Raw genomic sequence first — 22,673 nt, forward strand, 5'->3', positions numbered from 1 at the left:
GGAATGTTCTGTGTGAGGGAGAAGTTTTATGGTGGGGTTGGAATGTCTCTGGGAGGAGGGGAGGTTATCTTGGGGCAGATATCTTTCTGGCAGCCAGAAGCAGGGTTATCTCAAGGCCTTCATCTTCCTGGCCAGCAGGGGGTTGTCTTGGGGCTAACATATCTCTGGTTGGGGAGGAGTTTCGAATGTTTCTGGTTGGAGATGTTATCTATGGTTTATGGTTATGGTGACCTCAGCCATTAGACTGATGCCCTTTGGATTTAGGTGGTTTTTGATTAAGGTAAACTTTAGAAGGAGGGGCTTGGCCAAGATGGCAATGCTCCTGCTTTGTCACCTGGAACATAAGGCTTTGAAAGTAACTGTACTCCAGGGTGTCAGCTCTTAAAGAAATAATGTCTTGAAGTGAATCTTTAGTTGCTGTTGGGGTTGTTATTGAATATAATCTTGTTTATTTTCAGCCTGGAAAGATGTAACCAGTGGAAATACTAACATTCACCAGCTTCCAGGGGATCACTTTTATCTTCTGGATCCTGCCAATGAGAGATTAATCAAGAACTACGTAATCAAGTGTCTAGAAGTATCATCGCTTGCCAATTTTTAGATATTTTTCCTTTCACTTTTAAAATAATCAAAGTAATATGATACTCTTTTCAGTTATTCAGCTGTAGCTCAGTTTTATTCAGATTGGAAATTACACATTTTCTACTGTCAGGAAGATTCATTACATAAATATATTTATGTATCTTGGAACAAATGTCAAGTCAGTAAAGAATACTTCTGGCAGGCCGGGTGTGATGGCTCATGCCTATAATCCCAGCAGTTTGGGAGGCCGAGGCAGGCAGATCATGAGGTCAGGAGTTCGAGGCTAGCCTGACCAACATGCTGAAACCCCGTCTCTACTAAAAATACAAAAGAATAGCCAGGTATAGTGGCCAGCTCCTGTAATCTCAGCTACTCAGGAAGCTGAGGCAGGAGAATCCCTTGAACCGGGGAGGCGGAGGTTGCAGTGAGCCAAGATCGCACCACTGCACTCCAGCCTGGGTGATAGAGCGAGACTCCGGCTCAAAAAAAACAAAACAAAAAAAAGAATCCTGGCAGAGTCTTTTATCTTCATATTAAAATCTCACCTGATTCTCCTTTATGGGAAGTTTGTCAACAAAATTCATGATTGGTAAATTATCAATTTTTTCCTTCAGTTAGTTTAATGGTGAAGATGATTAACAGGGGAAATGCTTGAAGTAAATGATTGTTTCAACAACACACCATGACTCAAAGCTTGGTCTCATTTTTTCAAATGTAGAATAGCCCCATATAGTAAGAAAATGTAATCTACTGCTTTCTTAAAAGAAGATAGCCCTAAATAATTATTGTCACCTGTACAAGCATGTCCTCAGAATGCTTATACCCCAGCCCTCTAAGGAGTTTCTTCCACATCACTTGCTTGGGGGGGTCTCTGCCACCCTGGCATGACTGGCTGGGACCTGGGTCCAGTCCCCCCAGTGGACAGCCAATCTAGAGTCTGGCCCATGACAAAGGGAGTGGCCAAGCACAAATGTTGCACCTAAGAGGCTGCCTCAGCCTCACTCAGCAATAACTTGAACTTGACTTAGGGAGAAAGCACAACAGCTGGAAGTAAACAGGAATGAAGAGAAAAAGAAAAGCAGAAATAGGAGCCAGGCACAGTGGCTCAACACCTGGAATCCCAGCACTTTGGGAGGCTGAGTAGGAGGATCATTTCAGGTCAGGAGTGTGGGAGACCTCTGTCTCTACAAAAGATTTTAAAAATCAGCCAGGCATGGTGGTGTGCACCTGTGGTCCCGGCTACTTGGAAGGCTGAGACTGAAACATTGCTTGAGCCCAGGAGGCCAAGGCTGCAGTGAGCTAGGATCATGTCATTGCATTCCAGCCTGAGTGACAGAATGAGACCCTATCTCAAAAAATAAAAGTACATAAGGTCTTAGTAAATAAGATTAAAGAAAATGCATACAGGTGGTATTTTCTGAAATTTATCACTCTTTTTTAAAAAAGTACAAAAAATATAAAATTAACTATTTGGGGAAGGCACTTTGAGTTAGAATTCATGTAATAAATTTAGGCTACAAATAGTCTTAAGCAAATTATGTTGTAGTATGTGTTGTACTTTATCCTTTAATTTGATACTATTTCCAGGGTTCCCTTACTGAAAGATTGGTACAAAAGTAATTGGGAGGTCGGGCGTGGTGGCTCATGCCTCTAATCCCAGCACTTTGGGAGGTCGAGACGGGTGGATCACCTGAGGTCAGGAGTTCAAGACCAGCCTGGCCAACATGGCGAAACCCCATCTCTACTAAAAATACAAAAAAATTAGCTGGGCGTGCTGGGGGGCTCCTGTAATCCCAGCTACTAGGGAAGCTGAGGCAAGAGAATCACTTGAACCTGGGAGGCGGAGCTTGCAGTGAGCCAAGATCGTGCCACTACACTCCAACCTTGGCGACAGAATGAGACTCTGTCTCAAAAAAAAAAAAAAAAAGTAATTAGGATTTGTGATTATTAATTTGAAAAATGTTTAGTTGATATAGTCTGCAAATTGAAGTTTCGTGATGGAACCAATGCCAGGCTTTGGGGTGAGCTTTTTCCCCTGCATCTCTACTTGGTGGAGGTAAAGCTCATATGGGAATAACTTTTAGGAGTTCTCAAGCCCTCAACTGTAAGACACCAAGTCTGTCATTGCTGGTGTCTTCTCTTTGAAGAAATTAGGTCTTGATATCATTGTGGAAGACGTCTATCATCACACGAAATTTAGAAAGATGAGAATTATCTTGATTGCCAAAATTTTCCCGATGAGAAATCAACCTTGATTTTTAAAACTAAACTTTTTGAGATAACTGTAGATTCCCTTTTATTTATATGAAATAATACAGAGAGATTTGTGTAGCCTTTAACCCAATTTCCTTTAATGGCAACTGTTATAGGAAACTATAGTGTAATATCACAAGCAGGATATTGGTGTTGCTACAATCAGGACACAGAACATTCCATCACTGCAGGATCATCCCTCCTGCTGCCCTTTTAAAGCCACACCTACGTCCCTCCTCCCTGGCGACCACTATTCCATCCTTTGTGTCTATAAATTTTCCCTTTCAAGAATCCTGGCTGGACGCGGTGGCTCGTGCCTATAGTCTCAGCACTTTGGGAGGCCGAGGTGGGTAGATCACCTCAGATCAGGAGTTCCAGACCAGCCTGGGCAACATGGTGAAACCCTGTCTCTGTGAAAAATACAAAAATTAGCCGGGCATGGTTGCATGCATCTGTAGTCCCAGCTACTCGGGAGGCTGAGATGGGAGGATTGCTTGACCCTGGGAGGCAGAGGTTGCAGTGAGCAGAGATCGTGCCACTGCACTGCAGCCTGGGTAAAACAATGACACCCTGTCTAAAAAGAAAAGAAAAGAAAAGAAAAGAAAAGAAAAGAAAAGAAAAGAAAAGAAACAGAACGTTACATAAATGGAATTATACATGTAACATTGGGGACTGGCTCTTTCTGCTCAGCATAATTCCCTGGAAATTCATCTAGCAGACCTAGACAGTTCTGTTGTGGTGGCAGTAACATGAATTGATCTATTCCTCTGGTCATACAATTCCAAATATAAATTTTTATGCGGGGAATAGAGGTGTGCTATTTTAGGGGATATTTCTCTTTTTTTTTATTTTATTTTTTATTTTTTGAGACAGAGTCTCGCTCTGTCGCCCAGGCTGCAGTGCAGTGGCCGGATCTCAGCTCACTGCAAGCTCCGCCTCCCAGGTTTACGCCATTCTCCTGCCTCAGCCTCCCAAGTAGCTGGGACTACAGGCGCCCGCCACCACGCCTGGCTAGCTTTTCGTATTTTTTAGTAGAGACAGGGTTTCACCGTGTTAGCCAGGATGGTCTGGATCTTCTGACCTCGTGATCCGCCCGTCTCGGCCTCCCAAAGTGCTGAGATTACAGGCTTGAGCCACCGCGCCCGGCCGGGATATTTATCTTAAGGAATCTCAAACAATTTTCTGAATTGTTAACAAGAAGACTATCTTCTTTCAAAGAGCCTGTGTACCTTCCAGAAAGACTGAGTAGGGGGCTAATATTATATTCCAGACTCTTTGGTAGAACTGAACAGATGGGGTACAGTAGTGGTACAGTTTATCACTAAATATTTTAGTTTGTTTTTTCATTTGTCTTAAATGTAAAAATTCAAAGAAAAACAGGAGATATTTCTATGGTGGCTTTTTAAATGTCTTTTAACTGCTATGGACAGACTTGTAAATTTCTTTTTTTTTTTTTTTTTTTTTGAGATGGTGTCTCACTGTGTCCCCCAGACTGGAGTGCAGTGGCGGGATCTTGGCTCACTGCAAGCTCCACCTCCCAGGTTCATGGCATTCTCCTGCCTCAGCCTCCCTAGAAGCTGGAACTACAGGCACCTGCTGCCACCATGCTCCGCTAATTTTGTGTATTTTCAGTAGAGACGGGGTTTCACCGTATTAGCCAGGAGGGTCTTGGTCTCCTGACCTCGTGATCTGCCCACCTCGGCCTCCCAAAGTGCTGGGATTACAGGTGTGAACCACCGCACCCGGCCTCTCTTTCAATTCTTAGAACAGCCCTTTGAGAGTGATATTATTTTCCCTCCTCTACAGATAAGGCTTAATAAGGTTAAGTAACTTGCCCCAGGTCACCTAGCACGTTCACAGATGAATGAGGACCTGAACCAAGTATGTTCTCTGGTTCACAGTCTCTGTATCACTGTGACCTCAAAGCCACATGGTGTAAGGAAGGAACAGTCTTACCATTGATTCTTTCTTTCTTTCTTTCTTTCTTTCTTTTTTTTTTGTTTTTGAGACGGATAATAATTTTTGTATTTTTAGTAGACATGAGGTTTTGCAGTGTTGGTCAGGCTGGTCTCGAACTTCTGACCTCAGTGATTCACCCACCTCGGCCTCCAAAGTGCTGAAATTACAGGCGTGAGCCACCACACTCAGCCTTGCAATTGATTCTTAATAACCTATTATTATTTCACCAGTAACATTAACTTATTGTAAAAGATGTGCCAAAAGAACAAACAGCTGTTCAAATCTGTACACATATTACCAGGGCGAGGCTTTCTAAAAAGTCAAACAACAACAGATGTGGAGAAAAGGGAATGCTTATACAGTGTTGGTGGGAATGTAAATTTGTATAACCTCTATGAAAAACAGCACAGAAATTTCTGATGGAACTAAAAATAGAACTACCATTCTACCCCGCAATCCCACTACTGGGCATCTTCTTAAAGGAAAAGAAGTCATTCTATCCAAAAGATACCTGCCTTGTATGTCTATTGCAGCACAATTCACAATAGCAAAGATATGGGATCAACCTAAGTATCCATCAGTGGATGACAGGATAAAGAAAACGTGGTATATGTATACCAGGGGATATTACTCAGCCATAAAAGAAAATGAAATTACAGCTTTTGCAGCAACATGAGTGGAACTGGAGGCTATTATCTTAAGTGAAAAAATTCAGAAAACAAAACAAAACAAAAACAAGAAAATAAAGATTTAAAAAAACCCCTCAGAAACAAACAAAAAAAAACCATGTTTTCACTTATAAGTGGGAGTTAAGCAGTGTGAACAAAGGGTCCTGGAGTGTGGAATAATAGACACTGGAGGCTTGGAAAGGTGGGAGGGGGTGAGGGATGCGAAATTTGGGTGATGGTTACACTAAAAGCCCAGATTTCCCCACTACACAATATATCCATGTAACAGAACTGCACTTGTGACCAGGTGTGGTGGCTCATACCTGTAACCCCAGCATTGTGGGACGCCAAGGTGGGCAGATCACCTGAGGTCAGGAGTTCGAGACCAGCCTGGCCAACATGGCAAAACCCCATCTGTACTAAAAATACAAAAATTAGCCAGCCAGGGTGGCAAGCACCTGTAATCCCAGCTACTCGGGAGGCTGAGGCAAGAGAATCGCTTGAACCCAGGAGGCAGAGGTTGCAGTGAGCCGAGATCGCACCACTGTACTCCAGCCTGGGTGAGAGAACGAGACTCCTCAAGGAAAAACAAACAAGCAAACGAACAAAAACTGCAGCTGTCCTCTCTAACTCTATAAAAATAAAACACAAAATACTTTTCTAAAAGAACTTTTTTTTTTTTTAAGTACCTTAAGTTCTGGGTTACATGTGCAGAATGTGCAGTTTTGTTACAGAGGTATACACGTGCCCTGGTGGTTTGCTGTACCCATCAACCGGTCACCTACATTAGGTATTTCTCCTAATGTTATCCCTCCCCTAGCCTCCCATGCCCCGACAGGCCCCGGTGTGTGATGTTCCCCTCCCTCTGTCCATGTGTTCTCACTGTTCAACTCCCACTTATGAGTGAGAACATGCTTGGTTTTCTAATATTGTGATAGTTTGCTGAGAATGATGGTTTCCAGCTTCATCCATGTCCCTGCAAAGGACAGGAACTCATCCTTTTTTATGGCTGCATAGTATTCCATGGTGTATATGTGCCACATTTTCTTAAAAAGAACTTTTAAAGACACCTGGTTTAAGTAAGTATAATTGAACTATCTATGTAGTTTCAGTATATTCCTAAGTATTACAATTCATGCTAATAGCAAAAATCTACATGATACATCAAGTTAACAGTGTGCCTCTCCCTCTAAATGTTAGGTCATGATAGCATTAGGAAGGCTTCAAAAGCAAAAATTCCTCATATGCTGTATTCTAAATTCCATATTTTTCTATCAGTTCCTTTGCTTTAGAAATATAGGCACTCATCGCATCTTCCGTCGACAACCCTAGAAAGATACAAACAGGTTATCTCCCTGATTGGTGCATTGGGAAATTAAGAAAGTTTGCCATAAACTTGTGAAAGACTAAAAAACCTTTTTTGAGGTTCCATGCTTCCCATTTGGCTTTGCCTTTTAAATCTAGCATTCCTGGACACTCTGGCAAGAGGAGGACAGATGCGTTTGCAAGTTAACATTTTACTGTGCACTTCTATGAACATTGTTCAAACGGAGTATATTACTATATTAAGTAATGCTATATTATATATTATAATTATAATTAGCATATTAATTGTAACATAACATATTAATATTAATAATATATACCAATATTAATGTCTCCAATTATCGCTTGTTTGTAAAGCCCATAGAGTTCTTTCAGTTCTCCATCATCTGGTCTTGCTTTCAGCTTCCTCACATCTTCTGTAGCCCTGTCAAAATCAGCCTAAAGGGAAAAAAAAAAAAAGAGCATTTTACCACCAAGGAATAGGAACTCAAAGAGCAGGAAGAGGAAGGTTTCAAACAGAAATGAACTTCTGCTGCTCTGGTTCTATCAGAATGATCTTAATTTACTTGAATTCCTAGGAGTTCACCTCTCCGGGGACTTACCTTATATGAAGAACTACAGAAAATGTTCGGTTTACCTTCTTTTTTCTTGAGACGGAGTCTCACTCTGTCACCCAGGCTGGAGTGCAGTACAGTGGCGCTGTCTCCACTCACTGCAACCTCTACTTCTGGGTCTCAAGCCATTCTCCCACCTCAGCCTCCCAAGTAGCTGGGACTACAGGTGTGCACCACCACGCTCGGCTAATTTTTGTATTTTTTGTAGAGATGGGGTTTTGTCATGTTGGCCAGGCTTGTCTGGAGCTCCTGACTTCAAGTGATCTGCCCACCTTGGCCTCCCAAAGTGCTGGGACTACAGGCGTGAGCCACCGCACATCTGGCGAGTTTGCTTTTTTTTTTTTTTTTTTGAGACGGTCTCGCGCTGTCACCGGGTCTGGAGTGCAGTGGCGCGATCTCCGCTCACTGCAAGCTCCGCCTCCTGGGTTCACGCCATTCTCCTGCCTCAGCCTCCCGAACAGTTGGGACTACAGTCTCCCGCCACCACGCCCACCTAATTTTTTTTTTGTATTTTTAGTAGAGACAGGGTTTCACCATGTTAGCCAGGATGGTCTTGATCTCCTGACCTCGTGATCCACCTGCCTCGGCCTCCCAAAGTGCTGGGATTACAGGCGTGAGCCACCGTGCCTGGCTTTTTTTTTTTGAGAGGGAGTCTCACTCTGTTGCCCAGGCTGGAGTGCCATGGCAAGATCTTGGCGCACTGCCACCTTTGCCTCCCGGGTTCAAGTGATTCTCCTGCCTCAGCCTCCTGAGTAGCTGGGATTACAGGTGCCTGCCACTGTGCCTGGCTAATTTTTGTATTTTTAGTAGAAACGGGGTTTCACCATATTGGTCAGGCTGGTCTTGAACTCCTGACCTCATGATCTACCCACCTTGGCCTCACAAAGTGCTGGGATTACAGGTGTGAGCCACCGTGCCTGGCTGCTTTTTTTTTTTTTTTTTTTGGCATTATTGGTACTCAATGGAGTTTCCTCAATTACGTCACAGATGCGTTCTTCCTCTTCTGCCTCAGTCCTACTTTACTACATGAAGGGACTTTGCTACCGGTTAATACCATCGTCTGGCGTGTTTCTCTTCCAGTGCCCTCATGCCTACATTCTTTAATATTAGCTTTAGACCTAGTCAGCTTCTGAGGGTAATCAATATTCCTGATTTGGTTGAGTTGCTTGTACAGATTCCTTTTCACACTAGACCTAAATTATAAGATTTATTGCAAATGATTTCTAGAAAAGAGGAGTTGCTTAGCCAATTTAGAGCTGATTAGGGAAAACTGTATACCAACATACTTGAGTAGTATGTTTTTAGACTTCCTGGAAACTCTATTTACAATGTACTTAAGCCTGGCGTGGTGGCTCATGCCTGTAATCCCAGCACTTTGGGAGGCCGAGGCAGGGGGATCACTTGAGGTCAGGAGTTCGAGACCAGCCCGGCCAACATAGCAAAACCCTGTTTCTACTAAAAATACAAAAATTAGCTGGGCATGGTGGCGCACACCTGTAATCCCAGCTGCTCAGGAGGCTGTGGCACAAGAATTGCTTGAACCTGGGAGGCAGAGGTCGCAGTGAACTAAGATAACGCCACTGCACTTTAGCCTGGGCGACAAAGTGAGACTGTCTCAAAAAAAAAAAAGAAAAAAAAGGACTTAAGCAATAAGGCTTGTCCTGAGTTAACTCTAAAACTGGGACCAGCCTAACCCCGCAAGACCCTCAGGCTGGCCCAGGGTTCAGCCAGTAGCTGAAATAGACAAGGAAGTCCAGTGTACTCTGGAGCCTCAGGGCTCCCAGGTGCTTTATCCCTTTCCTTTTCTAACCTCTTAGTTTATACTCTATAAAGGGCTTCGTGATTATTTTCCTTTATAGATTTTTAAACTAAACTGTGTCTTACCTTAAGTTATTTCTTAAAACTCAGGATAAGCAGGAATTGTCCGTAGGCTGGCTGTCAAACAGGGGAAGTTCAAGGATGTATGCTAGCTGGCCCCTGCCCCCCACACTTCTTCTCTGATGCCAGAGCTCCCTTTGGATCCAAAGGCCTAGGAGAGAAAGTGGATAGCCCCAGTGTAACCTCAGTACCCTGTGGGCTCAGCGGAGTGGCTGGCTCAAGTTTCCTTCCGGCCCCAAAGACAGGCAGTACTGTGGCCAGGTCCCCCTGATGGCTGAATAGGCAGGCCGCCATAACAACCGCGTCAGCACTGAGTGGTTACATTAAATATTAAAAGCAGAAAGAGCCAGCGCCCTCATACGAAGACGCCAACAACAGCCCACCAAGAGTTTTGCCCAGGCTCTTCCTGGGGCTTGAGGCATAACAAGATAATGAAGGAATTCTTAACAGGACCCATTTAGGATTAAACAAGTTTTATGGGGGTCTGAAGAAAATCCCCAGGCCTCCACAAACAAGTTTTACTGGGATCTGAAGGAACTCCCCAAACCTCCATGATTTAGCAGGAAACGAGGGTAATCACTCCAGCACCTGGACCCATCTAGATTAAGGACATTTGCTGAGGCTCCAGAGGAAGGTCTTCAGGACTCAGCCCTTAGTTATAGATTAGAAGTTAGTCACTTAAGGCTTTAGATGAACGCACACTTACATGCAGACATATAACTCAGAAGGCATATAAAGCTCTAGAAACCTCTGTAATCTTGGCAATCATTTCCAGGTCTTCTCCTTGTACCCAGTTACAGAAACCAACTCTCTTCTTTCCCAGTTTATCTGCATCTCATTATTGAGCTGAGAGAATAAGCAGCGCGGCTCTCAGTTTGGTCCAGGAACAGTAGTACATGCAGAACAGTTGTTTTGTGAACAAAATCACCTGTAAGTTGGAGATCAGGGTCTTCAGCCTAAATAACCTTGAACAAGGCCCATCCTCCTACCCATTTCCCACAGGGGACTGAGAAGCACGGGGGCATGGAATAACGGGCGCCTTGTCTTCTGAGTGTCTTCCTAAGAAACTCTTGGCTGCTTTATACATAATGCCATGGTTAAGAACATGGCTATGGAGCCAGACTGCCTTGGTTGGAATCCCAACTCCATCACTTAAGAGCTGTGTGACCAGGCTGGGAGCAGTGGCTCACGCCTGTAATCCCAGCACTTTGGGAGGCTGAGGGAGGCGGATCACCCGAGGTCGGGAATTGGAGACCAGCCTGACCAACATGGGAAAACCCCGTCTCTACTAAAAAAACAAAAAAAAGTTAGCTGGGCATAGTGGTGCATGCCTATAATCCCGGCTATTCAGGAGGCTGAGGCAGGAGAATCGCTTTACCCTGGGAGGCGGAGGTTGTGGTAAGCCAAGATCGCTCCATTGCACTCCAACGTGGGCTACAAGAGCAAAACTCCATCTCAAAATAATAATAAATAAATAAATAAGTAAAATAACATGCTCCTTGATTTAACCATGGGTTTATGTCCCAATAAACCTATGGCAGGTCGAAAATGCATTTAATGCACCTAGCCAACCTTAAACGTCCTCAGAACACTTACCTTGCCTGCAGTTGGGCAACATCGTCTAACACAAAGGCTATTTTATAATGAAGTATTGACTATGTCATGTAACTTACTGAATACTGCATTCTAAGTGGAAAACAGAATGGTTGTATGGGGACTCGAATTATTGAATGCATATTGCTTTTGAACCATAGTAAAGTGGAGATATGAATTGAACTATTCTACGGGACCATCTGTATGCAAATAAACCCTAAGTGTTTCATATAATTCAGTTTCACAAACCAGAAACTCAGGCATTGCTGTTCCCTGTTTGTGGACATACAGCTTGGTATTTTAGATATCAAATGTATTTATTTTCTATTTATTTATTTTGAGATAAAGTCCTGCTCTGTCACCCAGGCTGGAGTGCAGTGGCACGATCTTGGCTTACTGCAACCTCCCTCTCCCGGGTTCAAGTGATTCTTCTGCCTCAGCCTCCCAAAGTAGCTGGGACTACAGGCGCCTGCCACCTCATCCGGCTAATTTTTTAGTAGAGACGGGGTTTTACCATGTTGGCCAGGCTGGTCTTGAACTCCTGACCTCAGGTGATCCACCTGCCTCGGCCTCCCAAAGTGCTGGTATAACAGGCGTAAACCACCGCGCCTGGCCCAAATATTTATTTTTATTTATTTATTTTTTAAATATTTTTTTCTTGAGGCAGGGTCTCACTCTTGTCTCCTAGGCTGGAGTGCAGTGACTCGATCACAGCTCACTGTGGCCTCAACCTTGGGGGCTCAAAGAATCCTCCCGCCCTAGCCTCCCCAGTAGCTGAGACTACAGGCATGAACCACCACACCCAGCTAATTTTATTTTTTGTAGAGACAGGGTCTCCCTATGTTGCCCAGGCTGGTCTTGAACTCTTGCACTCAAATGATCCTCCCTCCTCGGTCTCAGAAAGAGCTGGGATTACAGGCATGAGCCACTGCATCCAGCCATTGAATGTATTTTTTATCAATTCTTTTTGTGGCACAACTGCCAGTAAAGAAACCACTCAGTCTGCAAGTGCTGCGTACTAGCAGAATTAGTACCGCCACTGAATTTCCTAGAATCATTGAAAAATTTAATCAAGGAATTGTAAGTTGATCTTTCCTAATTTTAGTTTCATTTTGTGTTTTTAATAAAATGAAAGCAAGGGCAAAAAAAATAATTTCCACCACCATGTATATAGCATAGTTACAGTAGTCACTGTCACTAGAGTTTCTATTATGGTGAAATTTACATTCATATTCTCTTTAGGTATTTTGGGAAAATAAAATTTTGAAATGCTTACTAATAACCGGAAGATGTCTACTTCTACTGAGAAAAGTGGTGATTTCCCCCAAAGTCCAATCGAATACAGCATATTTTCTGCTCTTCTATTAAATGTAGCATTTTTATGTAGAGTTCCTGTAATTTTTTGAGCTGAAAGTGACAAAGATTACATAGATGGCATTCGAGAAAATACATTTTGAATGAATATGAGCAAAAAGTCAAGCCTAAAGCAAAAAGGGCTTGGATAAGACAAAAATTAAGATTGTATCACTGCATGTGCTTCATCTGTAAAAGTCTTATAAGTAATACAGTCACTAAATTCATATAAAAATATGACTAATTTTGAAAGGGTTTTTTTGTTTGTTTGTTTTTCCAGACAGAGTTTCACTCTGTCACCCAGGCTGGAGTGCAGTGGCACCATCACGGCTCACTGCAACCTCCACCTCCCAGGTTCAAGCAATTCTCTGCCTCAGCCTCCCAAGTAGTTAGGACTACAGGCATCTGCTACCTACCATGCCCCGCTAATTTTTGTATTTTTAGCAGACACGGGATTGCACCATATTGGCCAAACTGGTCTTGAACTCCTGACCTCGTGGTCCACCCACCTCGGTCTCCCAGAGTGCTGGGATTACAGGTGTGAGCCACCGTTCCTGTCCTGAAAGTATTTTAATACAGTGCGTTCACTAACTTTTTGTTTTTTTCTTAGACAGAGTTTCGCTCTTGTTCTCTTGTTGCCCAGGCTAGAGTGCAATGGCAAGATCTGGGCTCACTGCAACTTCCACCTCCCAGGTGCGAATGATTCTCCTACCTCAGCCTCCTGAGTAGCTGGGATTACAGGAATGCACCACTACGCCCATCTAATTTTGTATTTTTAGTAGAGACAGGGTTTCTCCATATTGGTCAGGCTGGTCTTGAACTCCTGACCTCAGGTGATTCACCCACCTTGGCCTCCCAAAGTGCTGAGATTACAAGGGTGAGCCACCACGCCCAGCCTAACTTTTTTCTTTAATATTTCTTAGAACCTTTTTCCTGTGTAACATATCTATATTCCTGTGTAATATATCACATTATATATATGAATGAATTCTTGGGCTGTATCACATGTCCAACTCACCTCTTTGTCATAGCTGGTATATTGCTAGTATATTGTGCAACAGTGGAGTAGCGAATTTCCCACTAGAATGAATGGCATTAAAGGACAAAGGTTTCACTGAAGCATGGCTTATTTATTGTTTCGCCAAGTGTTCCAAATTTTACATAAATTCGTATAATACTATAAAACTGAAGCCGGTGCGGTGGTTTATGCCTGTAATCGCAGCACTTTGGGAGGTCGAGGTACACGGAGCACTTGAGGCCAGGAGTTTGAGACCAGCCTGCAAAACACAGTGAAATCCATCTCTACTAAAAATATAAAAATTTGGCTGGGTGTGGTGGCTCACGCCTGTAATCCCAGCATTTTGGGAGGCTGAAACGGGCAGATCACGAGGTCAGCAGATCGAGACCATCCTGGCTAACACGGTGAAACCCTGTCCGTACTAAAAATACAAAAAATTAGCCGAGCATGGTAATGGGCGCCTGCAGTCCCAGCTACTCAGGAGGCTGAGGCAGGAGAATGGCATGAACCTGGGAGGTGGAGCTTGCAGTGAGCTGAGATCACGCCACTATACTCCAGCCTGGGCGAAAGAACAAGACTCCGTTGCAAAAAAAAAAAAAAAAGAAAAGAAATATATATATATATAAATTAGCTGTGTGGGGTGGTATGCATCTGTAGTCCCAGCTACTCAGGAGGCTGAGGCAGGAGAATTGCTTGAACCCAGGAGGCCACAGTGAGCCAAGATGGTACCACTCTACTCCAGCCTGGGCGATGCAGTGAGACTCCATCTCGAAAAAAAAAGAAAAAAAAAAGAATTGCCTTAAAATGCAACATGGGCCTGAGCCTAAGTCAATAACTAAAGATCAAAAGTTTTTAAAAAGTCAACATACTGGCAAAACTCTGATTTTCTTTGATCTGATCAATGTACATGTTGGTATGTACATTGGAAAAAATGCAAACAGCAACGCTGATGCTACTGACATAGTTTCTCCGTTTATCAGGGTAAGAACTGTGTGACTCATGCCTTCATTTAAATCTGTAGCTAAGTTCAAACAACTCTGGGAATTATGATTTCAGAATGCAGTGGGCCCGGCGCGGTGGCTCATGTCTATAATACCAGCACCTTGGGAGGCTGAGGCAGGTGGATCATGAGGTCAAGAGATCGAAACTATCCTGGCCAATAGGGTGAAACCTCGTGTACTAAAAATATAAAAATTAGCTGGGTGTGGTGGTGCGTGCCTGTAGTCCCAGCTACTCAGGAGGCTAAGGCAGGAGAATCACTTGAACCTGGGAGGTGGAGGATGCAGTGAGCAGAGTTCACGCCACTGCACTACAGCCTGGTGACAGAGCGAGACTACCTCTCAAAAACAAACAAACAAAAAAGAATACAGTGTAAACACTATAATCTTTAGAATGTTAAGTAATTCAACACAAATCTAAATAGGAGGAGCATTAGACCAACTTTCTTGTTTTTCATAGAAAAGAGTCCATTTGTACTTGTGACTTAGCCTCCTAACAGTCTTCATTATCTTTTTTTTACTAACCACTAAGGGAACATTAAGGCTACATCTTTCATACTGAAGAAATATATGTCTGAAATTCAGCAAGTCTGTCCATTTTATTTCCATTTCCTGTTTTTCCCTATTAAACCTAAGTAAAGCTAAATTTATGTCTTGTAAAAGCATTTATTATAAGATTCTTTTAAATAAAACTTTTAAGTCTATGTTAATTAATGATAGATTTAGCATGATTTTTGCCCAGTATGAAGGATGGATATTTCCAATTAATGTGATGCTTATTTTGAGTTTTCCTTTATATATGTATAGAAGTGTGTGTGTGTGTGTGTGTGTGTGTGTATATATATATATATATTTTTTTTTTTTTTTTTTTTGAGGCAGAGTCTCACTCTATCACCCAAGCTGGAGGGCAATGGAGCAATCTTGGCTCCCTGCAACCTCCACCTCCTGGGTTTCAAGCGATTCTCAAGCCTCAACATCCCAAATAGCTGGGATTGCAGGCACCTGCCACCACGCCCAGTTAATTTTTTTTTTTTTCCTTGAGAAGGAGTTTTGCTCATGTTGCCCAGGCTAGAGTGCAATCGCAGTGCCTCCCCCAGCTGCGATCTCAGCTCACTGTAACCTCCACCTCCCAGATTCAAGCAATTCTCCTGCCTCAGCCTCCCAAGTAGCTGAGATTACAGGCATGTGCCACCACACCTGGCTAATTTTGTATTTTCAGTAGAGATGGGGTTTCCCCATGTTGGCCAGGCTGGTCTTGAACTCCTGACCTCAGGTCTCCCGACCTCAGTCTCCCAAAGTGCTGGGATTACAGACCCAAGCCACCATGTCCAGCCTTTCCTTGTTATACTTTAATGTATTTCTTGACCTTTTTAACATAATAAGCATTTGTCATTGCGACTGAAACAAAATCATAAAATATTAATTTATTTACAGGATCTGACTTTAATGTGTTTCAGCCAATAGAAACATGTTTTAATAGAAGAATGGATTCAAGGAATCATAGCGAAATTCTGGACACTTTATTTCGGTTAAATGACTGATATATTTTGTTCATAAAATAAGTAGCTGCGAAAACAAGTACAAGATTATGCCTTTGAAAAACTTGCTATGGAAGTTTGGTGACTAGACGATTACATGAACTAAAATCGTACATTTGACTTTCCAAGACTATTAGTGGCCTCCTACACTGCTTTTAAATCCATGATCTCAGTGCCATGACAGCCACACGGTGTACATGGAATCTGTGTTAGGCCATCTTCTCACATCGGTTCATCAAAAGATCAGGTACAACAGTGACCTCACTCAATGAATTGCAGCAATTGGGATTTCTCCAAGCAATTAAGAAGTGAAAAAGAATAAATTATTCCTTCCCAGAAACAAGAAAGGGAAGACAGTGAGAAGCTGGATTTTACATTCCCTTTTTGAGAGAGAGAGAGAATGCAGTTTTGAATGGAAGTAATGGAAAGGTGGTGGATATTTTGACAATCTACTGAGCATGTTTTCAGAAATGTGCCAACTATTACCTAGAACTCCAGTATTCTTATACAGCTTTTAGAACATCACTCCATAACTCCAACTCTGTGATTTTACTGATAAAGAAATAACAGTTTTCGGCCAGGTGTGGTGGCTCAGGCCTGTAATCCTGAGAGGTAACAATGTGCTAGCAGCCCTCACTCTCAGCGCCTCCTCGGCCTCCGGCCTGGCGTCCACTCTGGCGGTGCTTGAGGATCCCTTCAGCCCGCCATGGCACCGTGGGAGCCCCTCTCTGGGCTAGCTGAGGCCGGAGCCTCCTCCCTCTGCTTGCGGGGAGGTGTGGAGGGAGAGGCATGGGCGGGAACCAGGGCTGCGCTTGTGGACCAGTGTGAGTTCGGGCGGGGGCGGACGCGGGCTTGGCGGGCCCCCGCACACGGAGCGGCCTGCTGGCACCGCCAGCCCAGGGCAGTGAGGGGCTTAGCACTCGGACCAGCAGCTGCGGAGGTTGTGCCTGGTCCCCCAGCAGTGCGGGCCTGCTGCGCTGCAGTCAAATTCTCACTGGGCCTTAGCTGCCTCACCGCGAGGCAGGGCTCCGGACCTGCAGCCTGCCGTGTCTGAGCTCCTCCCCCTGCAGTGGGCTCCGGTGGGGTCTGAGCCTCCCCCAGGGGCGCTGCCCCCTGCTGCCTGCTCCATGGCGCCTGGTCCCATGGACAGTCCAAGGGCTGAGGAGTGCAGGCGCCGCTGGGGACTGGCGGGCAGCTCCACCTGCAGCCCAGGTGCAGGATCCACTGGGTGAAGCCAGCTGGGCTCCTGAACTGGATGGGGACTTGGAGAACTTTTGTATCTAGCCAGAGGATCCTATGTGCACCAATCAGCACTCTGTATCTAGCTAACCTAGTGGAGGCTTGAAGGACTAGCACTGTGTGACTCTGTGTCTCGCTCAAGGATTGTAAATGCACAAATCAGTACTCTGTGTCTAGCTCAGGGTTTGCAAATACACCAGTCAGTACTCTGTGTCTAGCCCAAGGTTTGTAAATACACCAATTTGTACTCTGTGAAAATGTACCAATCAACTCTCTGTAAAGTGGACCAATCAGCTCTCTGTAAAATGGACCAGTCAGCAGGATGTGGGTGAGGCCAGATAAAGGAATAAAAGCAGGCTGCCCAAGCCTGCAGTGGCTACCTGCTTAGGTCTCCTTCCGGAGTGTGCAGGTGTTGTTCTTTTGCTCTTTGCAGTAAATCTTGCGGCTGCTCACTCTTTGGGTTCATGCTGCCTTTATGAGCTGTAACACTCACAGCAAAGGTCTGCAGCTTCACGCCTGAAGCCGGCATGGCCATGAATCCACCGGGTAGAACAAACAACTCTAGGTGTGCTGCATTTAAGAGCTGTAACACTCACCACCAGGTCTGCAGCTTCACTTCTGACAGCAAAACCATGAACCCACCAGAAGGAAGAAGCTCCAGACACATCTGAACGTCTGAAGGAACAAACTCCAGACACACTATCCTTAAGAACTGTAACACCCCAAAGGTCCATGGCTTCATTCTTCAAGTCAGTGAGACCAAGAACCCACCAATTCCGGCACAATCCTAGCACTTTGGAAGGCCGAGGTGGGTGGATCAGGTCAGGAGATCGAGACCATCTTGGCTAGCACAGTCAAACCCTGTCTCTACTAAAAATACAAAAAATTAGCTGGGCATGGTGGCGGGCATCTGTAGTCCCAGCTGCTCAGGAGGCTGAGACAAGAGAATAGTGTGACCCCAGGAGGCGGCGCCACAGCACTCCAGCCTAGGCAACAGTGAGATTCCTTCTCAAAAAAAAGAAAAAAATTAGCTGGGTATGGTGGTACATGCCTGTAATCCCAGCTACTCAGGAGGCTGAGGCACAAGAATTGCTTGTGCTTGGGAGGCAGAGATTGCACTGAGTTGAGATTGCACCACTACACTCCAGTCCGGGCAATAGAGTGAGACCCTCTCTCTGAATCAATCAATCAGTCCCCCATCAACCTCATAGCTCAGGAGGAGTAAGTCTGAGGCGTATGTTTTACACTGGCTCTGGGAACTTCTCCAGTAGGAGTTAAGCTTCGATTACCTGCCACAATATCTGACTGGATAACATACTCTGTTGGGTTCCTCCCTGCCTTGCTGCCTCTTCCACCAGTTACCTACGGTTCTTTTCCTCCTGAATAACCTCCTTGTATTTGAAGCCTTATCCCAGGGTTGGCCTCTAGGTTCCCCCACCTGAGACAATGTAATTTCAATGTTGCCTGGAATCTCTACAGAAATAGCCTGGCTGTTGATGAGCAAGGAAGGCAGTACTAACCCATAAGCCTTAAGAAGGCCCCTGCTCAAACATCAGTGAGTATTGAGTGCTTTGAGATGAGCTAGATAACAGATCCTTTTCATTTTAACTACTTCTTCACTGATAAGCTTGTTTTGGCCTCATTTCCAAGTTCTGACCTTTAAATAGATTTTTGTCTTTTTTGATTTTGTTTTTTTGAGACAGGATCTCACTCTGTTACCCAGACTGGAGTGCAGTGGCACAGTCATGGCTCATGGCAGCCTCAAACTCCTGGGCTTAAGCAATCCTCCTGAAGAGGAAATTAATGAATTTTACAATATGTAAGGCCAGAAAATCAACTTTCCCCTCAGGGCATAGTATAATGTAGCACCCCAGTAGTCTAAGTTAGAGAATACTAACAGCCTGTTTTTCCTTCTGTGCTTAGAGAACCTTATCTCTTCCCACTAGTTTCACATTGCTTGAGGCTCAGTGAGTTGCTGCTTCACCTCCCTAGTGCAGCTGCAAAGTTACAAAGTTGATACAGAAACATGGTTTCCCAGGGATGTAGAACATGTAGTATAGATAAATGTAAAAGACTGATCAACTGCCTTTGTTCTGGCTTCTGTAAGTACGCTTCCTGTATCAGGTAGCTCCCAGCCACCGAATGCTTAAAAGTTGGCTGCTTTCTTTGTCTGGTGCTCAGACTTTCTGGACCCTAGTCCTGCTGAGCCAGTGATCACCTTAATAATAAAGGGCTCTCCTGAACTCTGCTCGGTCTCTCCTGTTTCTGGTTTTCCTGTTAAGATTTCTGGGGACTCATCCAGGATTGGAGATGGCAGGTTTTTGTCTCCTTTGCCTATGGGCTAGAGCACCAGGATGCGGGAGACTTGGGACCCTTGGCACCAGAGGGTAAGACTTAGCCCAGAAGGAGAATGGCTCTCCGGTGTCTTTGAGCTTTCCCCTGACAGTGCAAATAGAACTGACTCGGGAGTTGCAGGATAGTCACAGGAGCAGAGTATAGGCAGAATACTGAACCGCAGTAAGTTTGGACCCTAGGAAAGCCTATCCCATAAGGACAGAAAGGGAGCTTGATCACCTCCCAGGGAACGACCACTAATCCAACCCAGAGTGGCTAGGGGTAGCAGGACTGGCCTGCCAATCTGGATGAATCTCGTGTCCTCACTAACTAGTGAAAGTGGCTCACTGAATCTGGAGACGGGAACTGGGAGTGGTGTGTGTATATGTGTGAATATGGGAGCCTAACTAGGCTCACCTGGGACATGAGAGAGGCTTATTTTGTCCAATGAGGAATCCTGGGGCAAGGGAGGTGTGTGAAAGTGTGTGAAAGAGACGGTCTTGGGAGAGGCCAACGTGGGGAGTGACGTGGGGAGGTGCTGCTCTCTTAGCGCAGACTATGTCCTCTGAGGCAAGTGTGGGACGAGCCAGACGTAGGTCACTGTATAAGTCTGACAGGATTAGCTTCATAACTTCACAGCAGTAGTTGGCTGTGATCTGGCCAAGCAACGTCTGAACCTCCCGTAATAGGTCCCAGTCTGATGAATCCAAGAGTGGAAGTGAGAGTGAAAGTGTGCCATGAGGGAGGAAATGGGAGGAAAAGCATCAAAGCCAACTCCATTAGCATGTATGTTGAAGAACTTTAGAAAAGGCTTTGATGGTGATTGTAGAATGAAGTTAACACCGCAGAGGCTAAGAACTCTTTGTGAAATTGACTGGCCCTCCTTTAATGTAGGGTGGCCAGCCAAGGGAACCACAGACAGGGAAATAATTGGCCAAGTGTTTCAAGTGGTCACTGGGGTCAGACGACAGCCTGGGCACCTTGATCAGTTTCCATACATAGACTCCTAGCTGAGCATGATTCAGACCCATCTGAAATGGCCACAGGCCTGTTTTATAAGATTATTGTAAGACTCTAGTGGCTCCTACAAAACAAGGAACAATAGAAACTGACCCAGGCTGGGACTCAAATCAGGCCCAAGGGCTGCTGAACTTGCTGAGATACCAAGACACTCTGATCCAAAGAATAAAGGCAGAGTTCTTGACCGCAACCCTGGTTGAAAGGCTAGATTTGCAAGAGGACATGGACGTGTTTGTGGACGTGGTCGTGGTAGAGGACAAGCTAGGCCAGGTCAGGAGACCAGGACAGGTCAGGAAGGTCAGCCTAGACTAAAGAGAGATCAATGTTCAAGATGCAAGCAGACAGGACATTGGAAAGATGAATGTCCAGAGAAAGAAAAGGATAAGGGTAACAATCATAGACAGAATGACTGGACAGGGCCTCCTTCAGCCGCTGGGCAAGGCATAGCAGGATCTGATGTGGATCTAATTAGGCTGACAGGAGCCAATGACTACCTTGAGGACTGAAAGAGACCGGACTCCATCTCATTAAACCCCGATGAGGCTATGGTCTCAATGGTAGTAAGGGGCTGAAAAATAGACTTTATAGTAGACACAAATGCTGAACACTTGGTTGTGACTCAAACAATTGGGCCATTATCAAAAGATTATGCTAATATTATCGGGGCCACAGGTATCACAGAAAAGACACCCTTTTGAAATCAAAGAGATGTATGATTGGAGACCGAGAAGTCCAACATAAGTTCTTATATTTGCCAAACTGCCCAGTGCCATTATTAGGAAGAGACTTATTACAAAAGCTGCAGGCTCAGATCTCCTTTACACCGAGTGGAGATATGACCTTAAGCCTAATGCAAAGAAAGGCTATAGTGCCAACTCTTACAGTACCCAAGGCAGAAGAGTGGAGACTTTATGAAAGTAGTTGCCAGAAGTGTAAAAAGGAGCACAGCACAACTGAGAAAGAAAAACTATTCACAGACTTACTTCTTAAGTTACCAGGAGTCTGGGCAGAGGACAATCCCCCAGGGTTAGCAGTAAATCAAGCACCCATCATAGCAGAGCTACTATGAGGAACCTACCCGGTGCAAATCCGTCAGTATCCCATTCCCATAGCGGCTCACCAAGGGATTGCAAAGCACTTAAAATGACTCCTTAAATTTGTAATAATAGAGAGATGTCTCTCCTCATGGAATACCCTCCTACTGCTAGTGTTAAAACCTTCTGGCGACTACCGGCCTCTACAAGACTTAAGGCAGTCAACGAGGTGGCAGCCATACTGCATGCTATTGCGCCTAACCCGTACACCCTGCTTGGACAAATACCTGCTAGTGCTGCTTGGTTCACATGCTTGGACATTAAAGATGCATTCTTCTGCATCAGATTGGCCCCTGTAAGCCGAGACATTTGCCTTTGAGTGAGGCCCATCTCAGTATACCTGGACTAAGACTTCCCCAAGGATTTAAAAACTCCCCAACTATCTTTGAAGAAGCACTAGCCTCAGACTTAAAGGCTTTCACGCCACCTAGTGACCGATGTGTCTTAATGCAGTCCGTAGATAATTCATTGCTAGCCACACCCATCAGAAAAGAAGGTATCCAAGGAACAAAGAGCCTCCTTCGAGGGCTGTGGAAAGCTGGCTATAAAGTATCTAAGGAAAAGGCACAGATCTGTAGCCAAGGAGTCTGCTATCTTGGCTTTTACATCTCCCAAGGGCGGGTGAGCTTAGGCAGGAGTGAAAAGAGACTGTCTGTAGCATTCCTCTGCCAGACACAGGGCGGCAAGTCTAGGAATTCCTATGGTCTGCTGGTTTCTGCCACATCTGGATCCCCAAGTACTGGCTCCTAGCAAAACCTTTATATGGGGCGACGAAATCAGGGGAAAAGGAGCTCCTCCTCTGGGAAAAAGAACAGGATATGGCTTTCAAGAAAAGCAAGAAGGCCTTAATCCAGGCGCCAGCACTAGGGCTGCCAGACATGACAAAGCCCTTTGACCTGTATGTTCATGAAAGAAAGAGGATGGCCACAGGAGTCTTGGTGCAAATGCTAGTGTCATGGTAGCGACCTGTAACATATCTGTCCCAACAACTGAACTTGTTGGCCGCAGGATGGCTGCCCTGTTTCAAGGCGTTGGCTGCCACTGCTCTGTTAGGTGAGAATGCTAACAAGCTCACTTTTGGACAGAAGTTAATAATTCAGGTGCCCCATACAGTTGTCACCTTAATGGAACAGAGAGAACACCGTTGGCTCTCTAACCCTAGAATGCTGAGATACCAAGGGCTCCTATGTGAAAATCCACACATCA

At 44.8% G+C, this 22,673-nt stretch overlaps 2 protein-coding genes across 2 annotated transcripts in view; one reads left to right on the top strand and one right to left on the bottom strand.

Annotated features, from left to right (window-relative positions):
• OLAH (oleoyl-ACP hydrolase) overlaps positions 1-1,260 on the top strand; it is a 37,636-nt gene extending 36,376 nt beyond the window's left edge. The window contains exon 8 of the mRNA XM_077945853.1: positions 459-1,260. Coding sequence (XP_077801979.1) covers positions 459-601 — 143 coding nt within the window. The 3' untranslated portion in view covers positions 602-1,260. The remainder of the gene's footprint in view (positions 1-458) is intronic.
• A 3,556-nt stretch (positions 1,261-4,816) lies between these two features.
• LOC144331417 (acyl-CoA-binding domain-containing protein 7-like) lies at positions 4,817-17,548 on the bottom strand. Its single transcript, XM_077947945.1, has 4 exons — positions 17,513-17,548; positions 7,109-7,226; positions 6,878-6,940; positions 4,817-6,790 (listed from the first exon to the last, which is right to left on the bottom strand). Exons 1-4 carry the CDS (start codon positions 17,546-17,548, stop codon positions 6,717-6,719), a joined length of 291 nt encoding a protein of 96 aa, XP_077804071.1. The 3' UTR covers positions 4,817-6,716.
• Between the last annotated feature and the right edge of the window lie 5,125 nt (positions 17,549-22,673).

The sequence above is a fragment of the Macaca mulatta genome, chromosome 9 (assembly GCF_049350105.2).
Source record: "Macaca mulatta isolate MMU2019108-1 chromosome 9, T2T-MMU8v2.0, whole genome shotgun sequence".
NCBI lineage: Eukaryota > Metazoa > Chordata > Mammalia > Primates > Cercopithecidae > Macaca > Macaca mulatta.